Source organism: Pieris rapae, chromosome 7 (assembly GCF_905147795.1).
Source record: "Pieris rapae chromosome 7, ilPieRapa1.1, whole genome shotgun sequence".
Lineage (NCBI taxonomy): Eukaryota > Metazoa > Arthropoda > Insecta > Lepidoptera > Pieridae > Pieris > Pieris rapae.
In genome coordinates this window covers 1,488,083-1,507,135 of record NC_059515.1, presented here as the reverse complement: position 1 = coordinate 1,507,135, position 19,053 = coordinate 1,488,083, and the positions used below count along the sequence as shown (strand labels likewise).

Sequence of the window (19,053 nt, the reverse complement as noted above, 5' to 3'; positions counted from 1 at the left end):
AATGTGTAAGTTATGTAATAAAGGACTTTCATATTTCTCACTTGCTGCTGAAATTGTTTCTAATATGGTCTTAGGTCGTAGGATTAGCGAAAGATTTTGTAATATGTATAAAGCGTGACGACGGTTTGTTCTGTGCAAGTGTAGCAGGATCCGTATTCTCACACAGAGAAGTACTGCACATATAATTTTTGTATTAACATATATATTATAAGTTTTGTTTTAGAACTGTCTTTCTTATTAAGCTCAATTTCTTTTAAAAAATACGTATTAATAATGTGTTAATTAATTAATTTATTTTTCCTGTTCCTTAACATGAAAGAAGGGATGTGGGTACTTTGATTTGGTCGGATGGATGCCGAACCACCTGGTGTTGCAGACTACAAAGCTGTTGGATTTTCAATATTCATTTGAAGTTGTTGAACCATCTTTTCTCAAACATTCTCAAGGTACAATCTGTGTTCGGGGTGTGTCATTAACTCTTGATTACAATAGTGAAAACCCTATGTCTTATACAAGATTATTTATTATCTTACAATCAAGGGAATGACGTATATAGAAGATAAAGTTTTAAATATTTTTTATAGATAATACAAAACGCACACGAGCCTTCTGGAAGTGTGAATGTCCATGGTTCGCTTAGCATTAGCCCGTTTGCCAGCTGTATTATAAAACAAAATATATTTGTTTTGCTAAAAAAACTCCCGTTATCGTATTAAGTACAGAGTATAGATACTTACTTAACATACATAATACAAACAAAAATACAAACAACCCTAAAAGTTCATCTACCTCCACAATCAACCTTTTATTTATTATTTGATAGTTAAGAAAAAAAACTTATCAAACATAACACATACAACGTACAAAAATACATACAACCCTACCTCTCTACATCTTTATCTACGTTCATCTACCTCCACAATCAATCTCTTATGTATTATTTGTTAGTTAAGCCCGTTTAAATATATAGTATTTAATTTAGTAATAAATTCTGAGGTTTGGTTTTAGCCTGGGGTAGCATAGCAAAAAGTGCCATATTGGTATGTACTAAAAAGGTAGCTAGGCATTAAGGAGAGACTGAGTTCGCGGCGGCTAATAATTCTATAAAATTAAGGAACAGGTTAATGAAAATCCTTCACGAACTAATTAATAAATATGGTAGGTGTCTAACGATATTTTAATCTATAATTAAAAATAATTTAATAGACGACTGTATAATAATTCTAAGGCCTCGTTTACTACGTGTATTTATAACCTTAAGGCAGATTTATTTATTTCAATAAATTATTTTGCAATTCAATTATATTTTCTTTATAAATCACTATGATTGACACTTCTATGGGTTTTGTTTACAAAGTATTTCAGGTATATGTTATATATGTATGTAGTTTTTATTAGCACATCACGTCACTTCGCTAAACTTAGTAAGTACATATACATTATGATTTGATTATAGTGATTAGGATTTTCGGTTATAGAATGGATTGCTCTGTTTGTTGGACAAATCTTTGTTATTAATTTATTTAATTATTCTTTATTTCGGATGATGGGACATGGTGTAATGGTTGCAGCTCCTTATAAACGTTGTGTAACAGAAAAACCTTAGCGATTAAAAAGAGTGGCGGAGAGTTTATTGCCAGTTCTTCTCTTTCGTTTTACGCCCTTGATTTGATAACTAGCAGTAAATGTACAATTAAAAGCATTCAATGTATATTTCTTTTTTGACGTCCATAAGTGTACATTATGTTACCTACGTGAATATTTTTTTGTTCATTCGTGACGTTATAGTTATATCAAATTGAAACGTATTAGAAAAGAGCAGTGATCATTTTTTTTTCTAATAGGCAAGTTGGTGACTAGTCTTTTGTGACTGACTGTAACTGTCGATTTTTGTACTTACTTTTGTGTCTATTATTGTAATTGCTTGTTTACTGAATATTTTATTGAATATTTTTGTTGTGGTTGGCGATATAATTAAAGACAGTCTTTTGAAGAACAAACCCTACTATATAGAAAGAAAAAATTTGGCGATTAGGAGTGGGGGAGAGTTTATTGCCTCGCTTCCGACCTACGCGCTTGATTTGAGAACTGCAGAACTGAAGCATTCAATTTATATTTCTATTTTCTGATTTATAAGTGTACTTTGTTTGTTTCTAGGCATACGAAAAGCCTATACAAAATGCTAAAGGAATCGAAAGTTATGTTAAATCGTAAAAATGCCAAGCGCATATAAAATTATGTAGATTAAATAAAAATATCGCAACAGGTGTACGGTGTGATCTATGCATGGGATCCGAGTTGCTCAAGCGCAGAATTGTCACGGTACGGCTTGTGCAATCGAAACTTGTACACATTTTATATAACCGGCTACGCTCCGAGTTCCGACGCTTCGAACTTTGCATACACCAAGTTGCTTAAGCTTATAGAGACACGTCAATCATACAACAATGTTGCATTGGTATGTCGCGATTTCTTAACGGTATTACATTTGCACTTGCTTTTATTATTTAAAAAAAATCTGATGATGGATTATTCTAAGGAATTGTTAGTTATCAAACTATTTAATCAACTTCCTATGAGTTAGAGATCACTACCGTGTAATGCTTTCAAGGGTAATGTGATTAAATTTTGTGTGAGAGGATTTAGACCAGTGGTACCCCACGAGGGGACAGAAGGACAATTTGGTTGTTAAGAGGTGCAATGGGAATCAACTGGATATAACGTGGAGATTTCAGACTGAAAATCTTACCAGATTCGAACCTTTCTTTCTTTTATTTTTGAATTATTATTTATATTTAAAGAAAAACATGAGAGTTATTAGTAGTAACGAGTTCGTTACGCAGCACATACTAATTTCAACTTGACTTGGAGGCACAGAGAGAACATAGCTTTTCTATAGATCTATAATTGCAACAACATATTGTTTATCTGCTGTAAGTCAGCGTTGTACTATCTAACAACGAATGCTGGGCATCAAATAAATCATTTACTTACTGATAACACTAGAGGCAGTCGTAATAGAGAGAGTAGCGGCGATTGCAAAAAACCATGCGACGACTCGTGCGACGCGCGGTCTCCGCATGGTCGCTACCGGCGCCTGCGCGGGCCCCGCCCCCCTCGCATCACACCCTCGCACCGCGCCACTCGACCGACACACCTGTAGGACAATCATTATTAATTTCTTATATTTGTTATATCCTTATTGATACATAAATAAATAACAAGTAACTACTACAAAGTTTAATACAGAAATAACATAATACATAGAAATATATCTAATAACTAAACCTTAAAATTTATTTATTAAAAAATATTATTAAAAGGAGTCCCTTTAGGCAAGGTTCCGTAGATACTGACAGCGTTCCCCCTTTGAATAGCTAGACTAATTCTTTGTGCGAGGTAGCTGCCAGCTCTTCGATCTCCTGTGATGTCGACTAACCTTTTTGATAATTCCCTAAAAAGCTTTAATGCGCTAGGACCCCACGGACCAAGGGTCTCGACACCGAATGGGACAAAATCATATTCAGAGCCTAGACCCCTGTATTTGCAGACTTTAGTGTTAAAAAACTAATACGACAATTCTATTAACCAATGAACACTCCAACCAAAAATTCAGTCGGTACTTATAAAGAGTATACTAATTTTATTTGTATTATATTATACGAATTACAACTATTCATTAATAGAATAAAAAAATCTTCCCAACTTCTCAAACATAAAGTTAAAATCTCGTTATTTCAAATATAATTAAACTCGTATAGTAAGTAACGGCCGAGTCAGTGGACTCTGAATTTCAATGATAAGAAATGTATAGAATCTTCGCTACTCAAATGACAGGATGTGCACCTTATGATAGAATGCGTAAAACTTTCAACCATTTTTATTTCATGGCAAGCATTGGGCTTTCTCTTTTTTGAACCAATTCGACTCGAAGGGTCCTTCAAGAACAGAGCGAACACTTGCGAGCCTGCTTGCCATGGGCAATATCAATAACATCAGGTGAGCTACTGCCCGTTTGCCTCGTATTACTTAAAAAAACTAATTGCAACCACTTAAATTGTCTGTCTTAGATCCTATGCATTACCGGTAACTATTATCTTAAACTTTTATTTTGTTGTAATAAATAGTCTTAAATTGTGATTCTAGCGAAACTTTGAAAAACTCCTGAGCTTTAAAGTGGACGTCAAATTTAAAATGAATACTAAAATATCACCTTTTATTATTAAAATTTATAAATAGCAAACAATTACAAATATGAATACTGAAGTTGATAATACCAGTCACAAACTTTGCTTGTAATATAACTTTACACTTAATAAAATCTATACAGCCATATATTGTGCGGATACTTTTTTAATTTTATTACTATATTATTTTTTATTTTTTTAATTAAAAAGGTTTAAACTTCATTCTAACTATAACATTATAAATATAACGACTAAAGCATATCTGAGCTATGAAGAATCCTTCATAACCTACATAGTAATATTAAAAATTAATAGAAAAAAAATTCTGGCATCATTTCGCCGCTGTATAATACTTAGTCGTTGAGGGAGGAAAGCACCGGAGGAAAGGGTTACCGGTACTATTAAACAGGCCCCAACTTAAATATTTAATCAACGTCTGTGCACTTCTTCACAGCCCAAGAATCTCTACTCCAAAGAGAACAACATCAAAGTTCGAGGAAAGACTTTTGAACGACTAATATTTTTATACTACTTTTGCATTTGTTTCGTTTCTAGGTTTCTTATTTTATCTTAGTATCCCAAAAGTATTACCAAAAAGTTTATTAACAACTAATACTAACCAGAAAAAAGTAACGTAAGTAACTTAATGCCACCTTTTATAAATCAAAATAATCATTAATACAATAAATCTCAAATATATGCCTTAAAAGATCGATCAATTAATTATTCAAAGTGACCCTGAGCTCACGATAATATCGATTGACTGCCAAACTTCGTCCTAGTGCATTTTTTTATAGCATTCCACACGAGGTCAATGCCTCGTATTATTTACCTCTAATTACGCATAGATCATTTCAAATTCTTTACGCTGTATTTAAATTACATTGGCTGACACAGATTGGGAAAAGGTGTGATCTCCAACCCTCGAACCTGTCCTATGTGAACCTTAATTAAATTGTTCAATCGATTTGTTTCATGTATATTGTGACCCATAGAGAAGCAGAAGAATACCAAGATTCATAGGGTATTATAAATTTATTAGATTTAACATATGAGAGCATCTGGATAAATGGCTTAGATAAATGTAGTGAAATAAAATATTGATATTACGTTTTACAACTCATCATGTGAGTCAAAGTCCAAGAACTTAGGAGATATTTAAAAAACAAGTGATTTTATAGTAAAACATTTAAGTTTGCTGTGTAAATAACGTTATTTTTTCACTTTTTGTTCAAGATTTTCTGATCAATTTTTCCTTTAATAATTACTGATTTGCCAACCTTCTAGCAACCTTCAAGGTTCTTCCTAGCCTTTAAGAGTGTACAGAATACACCCTTAAACTACACTCTACTTTGTACAGTTGGAGGTAGTTGCAAATAAACTTGTATATTGTGTAATTGGACACTTATAATAAATGTGATATAACATTTTAATTATTTCTCTCTCTCTATATCTCTTCCATTCTCTATCTTTCTTATAAGTAGTTTTTAAGATATTATTTACAATTAAGTTTGCCCATACTTATGCTCCTCGATTGTTATTTCTTCGATTTCTACATCTAAATTTGAATTGAAAATTTCGTAATTTACGTTACGTTAAATAAATAATACAACTCCCAGTAAACAAAAAAGAATTAATTTTATTTGTACTACAGCTATTCCAATAAATAAATATATTTTGCCTTTATAATTCTTCCTGTTTCCAGGCAAAGACTTATCAATTACAAAGAAATATCAGTTGTAAGTCGGGTGATACCATCGCTAAGCTTTTGTAGGCGCCATGAGGTGCTCATTGTCAATTAGACAAGTTCCGGTTTTAGATCCTCCTCAGTAATGCGTTTTAGATTCAACAAAAAACCTAATGAATTCGCTCAACTACATTTTTTAAAACGGTACTAGAACTATTTGTATTAGTAATTGTAAATTTGTTAACGTAATTAATGTTACAAAAAACGACACATATTTCTACAATGAAAAGATTTTCATTAATAAATGTAATGTAATAATAATCACAGATTTTTTTAAATAAATTGTATATTCCATTCGAACTAAAAGAAATTTTTTGATTGAAATTAAAAGAAAAACTATTGCGTAGTTTAGTACTCTGAAACTTGGCGTTTGAAAGTGAGTTACATTTTTTTAGTTAGATGTTTAAAATACATAATTATTTACTCACAAATGAATATTGACATTTAAATATTTTAAGTTTTCTTTTAGAATACAACCATTTATAAGAGAGTACTGTATCGTAATACGCGATTAATATCGCATATCGATGTGGAGCTTACGAATATGACATCGAACCCAATATCGATGTTTTTCTAATATCGATCATCCCTAGCGTCGAGAGGAGCAGTGTTAGCTTAGGTACCTAATACACAGACGTACAAAGTTGTAAGGCCACTAGTTTTTTACTTTTTCATTTAGCATGACACTCATTATTATTTTCATGGCAAACAAACCTAGGACAATAACATAACTAGCCCCGCAAAAAATAATAGAAATTTTCTTTTTTAATTCATATTTTTCAATTACCATTGCTTTGACAGAGCTTTTAATTAAATCCAAATCCCTGTATCATTTACAGAGTAAACTTTAAAAAACAAATAAACTTTTAAGCACAAGAAAGTCGTCGTAAGAAGTAATTAACAGCGCAGTAAGAAGTTCAATTGATTTCCTGTTATACCAAAGAAGTTTCTTTAGATCACAAACCAAGAGATCCTACATCCGCTCTATGCATTGTTTCACTTTTTATTCCATCAATCACACGACTAATAATAATGTAATCGGACAATGGAATTTACAATGACTGCTTAAAAGCGTAGTGTATGGTTTTAATAATCCCCATTTTCTGTTTAAACTTCAGCAGCTTTTAATTGTATCGGAAGCTTAAAAGCTAATTCTTGGCATTAAATTACCTTAATAAACAAAACTAAACAATGCCACATTTAATTCTATACTTGTTAAATCAATTAAAACACACACAAAAATCTCAGTAAAAGTAAATTTAAAAATTAAGAACATTTAACTGCGTATTATAAATTATAATTTAGCGCTGTATTTAAAATAAAAACGTTTCCATTACCTTAGTTTGTCTCTCAATGTTGCCCGAATGTAAAATCATTGCACAAACACTTCGTACTGGCCACACACAACTTATAACTGAGCGTTCAGGCCACCAAGTTGTCCAGGAAATTATAGTAAGCGTTCGCTAAAACCTTTTTGCTGTGTCCGGAATCTCCATACAATACCTCTTCCCCGAACACGTTAAGCAATTGATAAGTTCTTAATTACATTGTTGCATTATGATTGAATTGTAAAGTAATAACGTAATTAATTAATATATTGTTTAATTATTAAATTTCGCTACTACTGTATCGATATAATAGTTAATGAATAGATTTACAGAATAAGTAGAACATAATTAAAGTGATTAGGTTTCATTTGTAATGATTAAATCGCAGTAGACTTGCTCCGTTTAAAATCGAGACCGGATAGAAAAATACTCTTAAAGGAATATGTTATGTCACCCTGAGTTTCTTTTGTCTATGTCTGTGAGTCATAATCATTTATCCTTTTACTTGTACCATACAGGAGACAAACATACTATTCGTCGCCTGTCCACCTGCTGGCGGAGTAGAACAGAGATGTGAGACATTATTTTTATACACAACTAGACAGGCATTTGGCCACAATCCCACCTGATGAAATCAGAGGTGGCTAAATGAAGGACGCGTATGTCCAGGAGATGCCTGATGAACCGCCACTTAAATTAAACCATATAATACAGTCTAGGGAAGATAAAAACGTCAAGGATTTAAACTTCTATGCTGTTTTTATAAGACACGTCCAACCAAATCGTGCAGGAGTTTGAGACACCAGGGTGCTTCTGGATGAGCGTTGTTTAAAAGGGGATGAAATAATCAGATTGTGTGATTCAATAGAGCATTCTGCGGAGTGCAATGACTGAAAGGCAGGCAACTGAACGGCGATGGTCAATACTCAGATGTTGAGATTCAAAGAGTAAATCATCGTCTATAATTCTCTTAGCCCGCTTCACATATCTCTTTTCATAGATATCTAGATAACATTTAGCAGCCCTGAGATGACTGCAATACTCCACACAAGAACCGAGTTTGATAAATATAACACGGCACACGAAAGACGCAGCCCTGCGTTTGATTGTGATTGGACATGGTATGAACATCATGCCGCGCGTCAACGCTTATTGCATTAGTTGACAACTTGTTGACCAATCACACGAACCGTCGACAAAAGAACAATGTCTTTTGTCTAACTAATCTTAAACATTCACAACCAATTATGCACAAGAGATTAAATACTCACTCTTAGGACGGGAACTGGAAATTTGCTTTAATATTTTATAATAATATCGTTGTTACTGCTTTTTGCAAGTTCATTATATTTGCGCCGTTGAAACTTCAATTAAAAATTGTTTAATTACTATATTGGAAATATTACGTACAATGGCAATCTAAGGTCAGATATATCATAAATAGCTCAGATAAATACTTGATATTTATTATATCATGTGATACATAAAACAATGAAGACAAAGAGTGCTTATCCTATGTATGTATATATGTCGCAGCCAACCAGAGTAATCAACTGTTAACTAATAGCCTAGCCGTTTAACTAACACCCTGAAAGATATTCAGCCGTAGTGTTTGCTACAACATTTAATAATCTGGCTGGATAATGCTTAGACCATTCGTACGATAGAGTTATTTGGCGAATTAAAAAGGGTGAAACATATGCCATTAAAATATTTCTTTTAAAATTAAATAGCTTAAGTCACATTATTATTGTCACTACACTCTTCCATGGGTTATTTTTTATGAAATTTTTTAAATACCATCAAAGTTGTGGTTTGCTGACTGATTGATAGTGAATAGTCTACTTATTATGTTTAATTTAACAGTCAACGCGTACATACAATAACAGCAAGTAAACGTCATCGATCCAAGTCATTTGCCTAGCTGTCAACTGCCAACTGGCTGAACATCTTTCAGGCCGTTAGTTAAACGGCTAGGCTATTGAAGCTAGTTGGCTGCGACATATATACTGCCTACTTAATTGTAATTAGAATTTGTTAATTGTATATAAATACTAAAACAATATTTGTTTGGGTATAGAAACATTTCTGTCTAAATAAATACTGTTCATTGATTTTAAATGATGATTATTAATTTTTTCGACGAACCCAGGGCATACTATCGCTAATATGCGGTTAATATTTTTCATTATAATCTAGTTTGTAATGAAAACAAACTAGGCTGGATGTCATATTTTTATCTAATGTTTGAAAAAGTCCCTTAACATCGTGACTACATAATTAGTACTAGTCACCACTAATGAAACCTTCGATGATTCCCAATTAGGCATTGAATTCTGTTAATGAAATTCCAACCCAATTTTTGTTATACAACCTCTTTAGAAGAAGCTAGTATATATTATATTTATTGGATGTTTAATCGAAATTCTTTTTTCGAAATGTTTGGTTGTTTATGATTAGATGTTTTTGAACGATCACAAACGGAATTGTTCAGAAACATCTCTGATAACCCTATAGTCTTTTGTTTTACCTATTCACTCCAAGTTTAAATCCAAGTTGTAAATTTAGAAGCCCTCACTTTTATCGATCATGTGCCAAGCTCCAAAGCAAGCAAAACAGGAATAGTTTTCAGGATATTTTATATGATACTAGCGACCCGCCCCGGCTTCGCACGGGTGCAATGCTGATACTACAGAAAATCTGTGAACGTTGTATATAAAAATGTGGGTTATCCATAAGAGATAGATACCATCACGGACTTTTCTGTAGACCTTTTCAATGTGTATAATACTTAGTACATTATTTTGATAAAACTCGTAGGGTTCAGCCTGCGTTTGCAATGTAAGCGGAAAAAATTTAATTATTTACGACATCACATTAGAAACCTCAAAAATAACAGTACTTCTCCACTATTTAATGGATGTTATTATACATATAAACCTTCCTCTTGATTCACTCTTAAACTACTCTACGTTAAAAAAACTGCATCAAAATACGTTGCGTAGTTTCGAAGATTTAAGCATACAAAGGGATATAGGGACAGAGAAAGCCACTTTGTTTTATACTATATAGTGATACATTAAAGAGGTCTAACCTTTGTTTTTATATTTATTTAGTATGTATTTAGTATTAATTATTTAAGACATCATGTGGAGCGTGGTGTAATGGTTGCAGCTCCTTACAAACATTGTGTAAAACAAAAAATTAACCATTTAAAATATCGGTGGAGAGTTTAATGCCAGTTCTTCTCGTCCGTTCTACGCTCTTGATTTGGGAACTGGCGAAAATATAAAATAAAAAGCATTTAGCATGTAATATGTATTTCTCTATAAAAAAGATAATAAAAAATTTAATAATTAAATAAATAAAAATAACCTGTATAAAGTAATCCTACAGCTATCATAAATTAATAAACATAAAACCATAACTAATCTTAAAAAAATTTTACTTAATTATCTTATTAATCGATGAGCTGGGAGCTACCTCGGACAAATAATAATTTGTCCCATTAGGCAAGATTCTAAAGATACTGGCATGAATAGCTAGACGAATTATTTGTCCGAGGTAGCTCCCAGCTCTTCAGTCTCCAGTGATGTCGACTTACTTTTTAGTATTTCCTTATTGCTCTATTGACGTTCATAAGTGTTACCTTAATGAATAATAATTATAATCGGAAGGGTTGACATTTATTTTTTAAACATTTTTTTGTTCTCTCATCAATAGTTTTCGCAGCGATATTTAATAGGCATTTTTTGTAACTCGGATAACATTATTGTAGTTGTAGTAGGGTGCCTTATTTTTTTCTTGCAATTGAAATTCAGTACTGGTAATTTTAGTACAGCTTTAAATAAAATAGACATTCAATGATAAAAATAAGTTTCCGGCTTGATTTGTATATCGTATCTTCTTGATAGCTTAACAAATATTTACAACTGGTGACACAATTCATGTCACGTATTTTATAACATTCATTCAATAAAATTGTATGTATAAATCAAAGATAAAGAAAATACATTTTTATTCGATATTTTTTTTATTAGAACTTTTAGATATTTTCAACCTCGACTGTCGTCAAGTTATATGTACGTTTTTGAATAAAAATTATTATCAACTTTCTCAAAACCCTTTCGTTAACAAGACATAATTGTTTAATTTTTTATTAATATAAAAAGATTAGTAATGTTTTTCTTTTATTCTGTCTTACTTCATTTTTATTTAAACTTCATTTATGCAGCGCTAGTAACTGAATCTTAAAAGCTTTTTTCTTTGGTCTTCTCATAGTGTCATCACCTTTCGCAGTTTGGCGATCAGTCGCTACTTAAATTTTGCAAACATTTTTTAAATAAATCAAGCTTTTGATTTCGTGCTTTAACCTTGCTATATATATGTATATTGCTCTTATAACTTATTGCTCTTTGCGATGGTATATATAGAACCAATCAAGCCTAAGAGAAGTGCATTAAACCAAGCAAAAAATCTTTTACTATTGTAGATTAATCATAGTAATCGCCAGCTTTTTTTCATGTTACAGGAGGCAGACGAGCAGGAGGCTCACCTGATGTTAAGTGACACCCCTCCCATGGACACTCGCACTGCCAGAAGGCTCGCAAGCGCGCTGCCGGCATTTTAAAAATCGGTACGCTCTTGTCTCGAAGGACCCTAAGTCAAATTGGTTCGGAAATACTTCAGCGGACAGCTGGTTCCACATCGTGGTGATGCGTGGAAAAGCTTATATTATATTCTTCAAGCTGACAAAATACAAATCATAGTCAAATATATTATTATTATTTTATATCAATTATTATACAATTAATCATAGTCAATAATATTATTATTATTATATATAGAAAAACGGTCCCAAGCCCCATGGTACCATCACAGTAACAATACGCAAGGTCGAAGTGAATTTCTTCGCACATACCAGTCCCGCGGAACGCGGCCGCAATAAAAACTCTCGGATATATTTCACGTGCAACATTATCTCAGCTCTCTCAGCTCGGATTACTTAATGCTCCACCTAACTGTACTCGAAACAAGATCGGGTTTTTTGCTCAACAAGTTCGCTCGAAGGGCGGGGACCATAGGGTGTTGTTCCGCGTTCGCTTCCTTGTTTTCGTTTACCTGCTCGGCCAATTATTCGGTTAGGTTGGCTTGGATCTGCCAATTATAGGATCACGGCTTCAAGTCACGCTTCGTGATCACGGTTTATAGCCACTCGCGTGACATCTAGAGACATTTGTATGCAAAAACACTGGATTCGTAGTGGTGAATTCACCTAAAATAACACTGATCTCACTATGATAACCACTGTCGTCAGCCGCTGCAGTGAGATAATCTTGGCAAATATTGGAGGAGAATCCATAATTATCTTTTGTTTGTAATGGTAAAATTAGATCAAGCAAACCGCTCACTTATGTTTTATATTGTGGAAAATGTAGTCGGAGATGCTAAATTTGCACGGAAACGTTAAGATATTTAAATGCTAAATGGAAAGGACAAAAGAAGGTTTTTATACAACAAAAGCTTTATTGAATATAACGTTAAACAAAGAAGACCTTGGATAGTAAAAGCTGCGTTTTGTTTTTTTAACCACGGGCATTTGCTAGTATAGCCACACCCCTTTTTGCAAGCAGTTTCCAAATTTAAATATTAAAAGCCATTACCGCTAATAGAGCATTCATTGCGTTAAACAATGAGCTGTTGAATGAGAGGCAACTTCAAGTGGCTAATTCAATTAACAGGCCTGAACATAACATATCCATTAAGCGTTCTTTGTAAGCAAAAATTTGTGAGTGAATTTAGCCGCGTATCCAAATATTGCAAATGCTAAGTAAGCTGTCAAGTAATAAATTAAGATTTAGCGACAAACAGTTCGACCTAAAGTACAATATTGTCGCAAACTTAAAGTGGTTTATTTTGGCCATTCATTTTTTTTATATAACATTCAGGCAGGAGGTTCACCTGTTATGTGATACCGCTGCCGCCCATAGACAATTGCCAGAGGGCTCGCAATTGCTTTGCCTTTTAAGAATTAAGTAGTACGCTTTTTTCTTGATAAGGTTCTATGCTTAAGATTATATTCCTTTAAAATTGAATAAATTTATATTTGCCAGCGATCCTTTTGTTTTCCTGTTTTAGAAAAATAGAAGTCTATTTTGAAGAACACAATTTGTACATTATTCGAAAGATTCATACTTCAATTATAACACTATAAAAATATCGATTTATTTCATTAGTCATTGCATTTGCGAAAGACAAAGAACAAAAAGTTATGATTCATAGGTTTTACCAACATTAAAAATTTAGTACACCGTTCACCCCATAATGACTTTATTAGGTTAAAACAACTTTACATATATATTTAGTACTGTGAAATAGTAAGTAACTTAATTTGTTTTACCGGGAATTGTAAGTCCCGTATTTCTAAATCAAAAGGAAGAAACCAGAAAATCTTTCTCAATTTCAACAGATGAACGATTTACCATTTAATCACCGATACAACATACAATTTTACCATCTGTATTTGACATTTAAGAACAGACTAAAAATTAATAACAGAAAAAAATATGCCTACGTCATTTGTAGGCTATGGCATCTTAAGTAATGCGTTAATATAATATCTTAGAGCAACTCGCAACATACAAAACTAATTTAAGGTAAATTGTGCAATAAATTACACGTTAGAAACATGTTATATAAATCTAATAACAAGACAGTTTAAACGAGATATTTTTGTAAATAAATTCCGCATATTGCTATAAAAGTAAAGCGTTCGATGATTAGTAGTTTCCTTATATGTTCGCCATTCAATGATAATATTCATTTAAAAGTTAACTGCACCGCTCTAATAAGCTCAAGACAGGAATGTTATTGTGCCTCGATGCAACAGATTGAGTATAAAATGACGTTGCTTCTAAAATATACTGTAGATTCCCGATAATACAGTAGATGTCATAGATTCGCGTGGCTGGATTTCAATTATGTATTAAATATTTTGGAAATCCATATCATATAACTTCAGTCTATGTCATCACATAGCTTCCTAACTTTGAATGATTTTTAAAGTTGCTATTGGGCTAGGTATCAATGTGCGACTCCTTCCTTGGGGTCGTAGGTTCGAGACCTGGCTTTGCAATGTGCTTTCTGTATATGAGTGAATTTAATACTCTCTCGTATTTGGTATGGTTTCTTAATAACATAAGTACAAATATTTTCTCGTAATAATATTGGTATTGATTGGTTTGTTTTTCAAAAGACTGTCTGATTTGTGACCAACCGCAATAATGTATACCAATAAAGTTTTACAGTGAACAAGGACCCAAACATTACAGTAAATCTACTGTAATCAGTCTGAAGCACTACACCTTAAAGTCACATAAATAAGTACAAAATCAAGACAGTTACAGCTGCCTTGAACCGCGGTTCATTGTCCTGCACTTCTTTAAACACTGGCGTGAGACGTAAAAAGAAACAAACAAGCGACAATACGTCGAAAGCACGAGTTCTCAATGAAAAATTTTGCAGAACAATAGGGACACAAGATGAATTATTTATTAATAGAGTTAATGAGGCACAAGCGATAGTGGGGTGAGCGGGCGACCTCGGTGCAACTGATAGGCCCACGCAGCCAGATTGTCGCCGAGCCAAAACCAACATTTTTACACTCCATTCAACAGTAGCTACACCGTAAAATTATAGGTCAGTTCTTCTTGTCTTCGACATAACAAAATTTCATCTCCCAGCTCATACTTTTGAGGCAATTAGGATTTCTATCATTTGTGGAATACGATTCATACATATATATAAAATTACTCAAAGGCCGACCACGCACTTGCGAGCCTTTTGACTATGTGAGTGTCCCTGGGCTGCTTTAAAACATAACATCCGGTTAGGATTCTCCTTCAAATTATAAAAAAAATCAATTATATCCCTCTACCCAATCGTAAATTATGTAATTTACATATTTTAATATTTTTTAATTATATTTTCTGATTCGTAAAATCAAATTTTTTTATATATTTGAGTTTCACAATTGTTAATTGTATTTTTCTTAATTTATTTATACAAGAAGTCACTTTTTAACTCTTTTGTACTAGAGTTGTCTGGAAGAGTTCGCTTGTTGCTTAATATTATCTGTTTTTATATAAACTATTGATAAATAAAATAAAATTTTATCCATTGAAAATTACTTAAATTGTGAACAGTATGGCCATTGATATTTCACAATGTTTCTACAAAACAAAATGGACCCAAGTGTTAAAATCAGCTGAGCGACACGCCTTGTTGACACGTGTAAAATTATGATAAAAAGTTACAAGATTAATATAATTTGTTAAGTGTTTATATTTCTATGTTTGATTATTAAATCTACACATCATTTTATAGTTTTTAATATCTAATATATACCACACATAATAAGTTTCTATATGTTATAGATCCGATTATAGTAATTAATATCGGTGAAATAAGTTTTTTTTCTTTGAAACCCCTACTTTATATAGTAGCATAAAAATAATGAACTACTGATTGATACTACTAAAGAGTTCAAATAGTTTTAAGTAGTTTATAAGTTGATCGTAAATTTTATATATTAAAACTATCGATTTCTAGTAGCGAAACTTACACAAATATAAGCAAAGCAATAAACTAGTAAATGTTGCAAGTTAATTACACAATCTTGATCGTAACGAGCTATTCTTCGAGTACACCTAGTCAGAGTAGAGTCAAATTTCCTAACTGGAGTTGTATTTGGTCTACCACTGACATTTTACGATGATGATTCTGACACGATACTTAATAACACACCTATGTCAAAAGTGTATTGGATTGTAACATACAGGATAGTTATTTAATATAAAGTCGACAAACGAAACTGAAAGAGCGGTTCTTGCGCCCGGCTCGCCCATGAGTATTGTAAATAAAAATATTACCGGTGTAGCCGGGGCGTATTTCGCGAGACTGTAAACCAATTTATTAAATTAGATATAATTTTATCTTATCTATTTTAATCCCGCTGTCAAGTTACAACTAGTTTTTCTAATCTGTGGTAAATCCTAATCATAGAAATATGGACTATCAATTCTGGTTTAACCAATTATTTTGTTGCAAATATTATCATATCATTTGATAGAAATAAATTAAATTTTCCTATTCTTATTATGCTTATGAAAATCTCTTAAACTATTATTCAAATTATATTGAACTTTTTCATCGCATCGAAGATCGCTCAGTTTGAATTCCTTATGACTGCAGTATGTCAAAAATATATAGATTTTTATAACGGAGTCATAGTTCACCCTTCTCTTGCCTAAGATCTTACCCTAAAAACCTTAGATTAGAAATATCCAAAGAAAACCGCTGAAATATTCTTATTAAAGTTTTGATAATCCGTGGTTTTATGCGACTTTTTCATAATGACTACACAACTATATTAAAAGAACTATACCGAAAGACGAAATAATGAACATTGAAGTGAAGAATTTTTAAAATGACGATTGATGATTGATGGTGACGAATACATTATTAATAAGAATAAGTAAGGTAGATGATGTCACAATGAAAATTAATAAATTTTGGTGAAAATGTGTAGGGCACATAACAAGAGGAACAGAACATTAACGCAACGAAGTATTTAAGTGGTGCCTAAGGTACAATAAACGCAAAAAAGGAAGACAAACAACAGAAATCTGAGGCTCATACCTAAATATATTGTAGCGGCACTGTTTTATTATCAATATGAATAATATGAACAATTATTATTAAAAATCTAAATAGATGACGTATGCTCCCACTTGTGGAATTTCGCCGTAATCAAGAGGCAATTGAGATATCGTTTCAACAAACACAATCAGTCGATGAGACACTAATAATATCGAATTCTTCAAATTATTCTCTCATACGTCATACAAATTATATTTCACAAAATTTCATTGTTATTTTATCAGCGTGATAAAGAATTGGTATCAATAAAAATAATAGTGCGTTAAAATTAACTATATTTAAAATGTAAACATTTATTCACAGGTCCTAGACCCAGATGTATACCATAAACAAGATTCAGCAGAGATAAAAAAGTGTATAAAAAAGACCATAATAGACATAGGAGATGGTAAAATATTCAAGTGGAGGTCTACAAGAATATCTACATTTATGAAATAATAATTTTTAATAAATTCGGCTGCATAATGCACTTAAAAGTATTAAATAACAATATTTCTCAATGATGAAGGTACTAAATAGATGCCGATCTCGACATCTATTTAGTACCTTGTGTACCATAAACAGGAATACATTTAACACAGATTAAAAAGTCTATAAAAATCATAGAGCATGATAGATTGTGAAACGTCATTAACGGATACAATAGGCATCTATTCTAAAGATGAAATTGCGGGTTCCTTTTACATAAAATAGCAAACCTCACCGCATTTTGCCAGACAATTGGTGGCGTGTAAATCTGTCAAAAGATATTAATGACTTCTTCCAACAGAACAAGAGTTAGTCTAGCTATAAGTTAGCGTTAATTAGTTATGTTCGGAGAGAAAACGATGAGCTTTTAAAATTACTTTATACGTTGTTTCCCATATGTAAATTTAATTTAAATAATGTTAGTAAAACGTTTTATTTATGATATATCATAATCTTAACTTATATAGATGTGTATTTTATTCTGCGAGTACGTTGTCTTCACATATAATTATATAACTAATGTATACAAATGAGCAGTGTTGGCCTAGTGGCTTCAGCATGCGACTCTTATTCCTGAGGTCGTACGTTCGATCCCCGGCTGTGCACCAATGGACTTTCTATGTGCGCATTTAACATTTGTTCGAACGGTGAAGGAAAACATCGTGAGGAAATCGACATGTCTGAGACCCAAAAAGTCGACAACGTGTGTCAGACATACATTATAATATTGAAGATTCTATTTTAAAAGAGTCAGTATGGAATTTCTTGCCCATTCTTCTCCACACGAAACCTTTTGCAAGGGGAAACTAGAATCATATTTATTTATTTAACGTGCAAAAGTGCAATTTTAGGTGGTCTAATTGGAATAAATGAATTGATTTTACAAACTTTAGCTTTAAGCTTAATAAGTTCCTTGTCTATTGAAACTTTATGCTTTCAAATGCATACAAAGATTCTTGTACAATACGCGTGCTGTTTGGCATAATAATAAAAAAGCCTATTACTACTACAGTCACTATAACACAAAACTATTATCACAAAGATAATAATTTTATAAAATATTATATTTTTTACGATATTTCATCAAAGTAAATCGTCCTCGTTGGCTGTGCCAAGCATGTTCAGGGTACAAATATTATATATTTTTATCGTTAAATTACTTCAGTTTAATGATCAGGTTTTTTTCGGGATTAAATCGGGCGCATTTTAGATAGTAAAGCACAGAGCACATACCCTAGGTATTTTCTGTAACAACAAAATTATGATTATCTGGTAATTAGAACAGAAGATAAAATTTATATTCAGTCAGCACACATATTATAAAATTTTGAAATCTTTTATAAAATTTATATATCATCTCCATATTATAAAAAAAACATAATATAAGTATCTTTATGTATTCAAAAGGATCTTTTTCTCCACGTACCTATACTTTAGGGTGGTATGTGCTCCCAAGTGGTAGTGTTACCTTAGTAATAGTTCTAAAATGTTTGTAATAACACATAAATTGAAATATTTCATTATTTTATTAAAAGAGTGGAGCCCCACCCCCCTGACTACAAATTATTTTTAAAATAGTGTAAAAAAAATTACGTCGAGTTTT

The 19,053-nt window shown here is 32.2% G+C and overlaps 1 protein-coding gene across 3 annotated transcripts in view; it reads right to left on the bottom strand.

Annotated features, from left to right (window-relative positions):
- The window catches only part of LOC110994625 (BMP-binding endothelial regulator protein), a 54,309-nt gene that overhangs the window by 31,615 nt on the left and 3,641 nt on the right, over nucleotides 1-19,053 (bottom strand). For 2 of the 3 annotated variants that reach the window (XM_022261400.2, XM_022261399.2), the window contains exon 2: nucleotides 2,995-3,157. In XM_022261400.2, the coding sequence (XP_022117092.2) occupies nucleotides 2,995-3,082 (88 nt within the window). In that variant the 5' untranslated portion in view covers nucleotides 3,083-3,157. Of the gene's footprint in view, nucleotides 1-2,994; nucleotides 3,158-18,683; nucleotides 18,696-19,053 lie in introns of all 3 variants that reach the window. The other variant, XM_045628908.1, reaches the window with a different exon arrangement.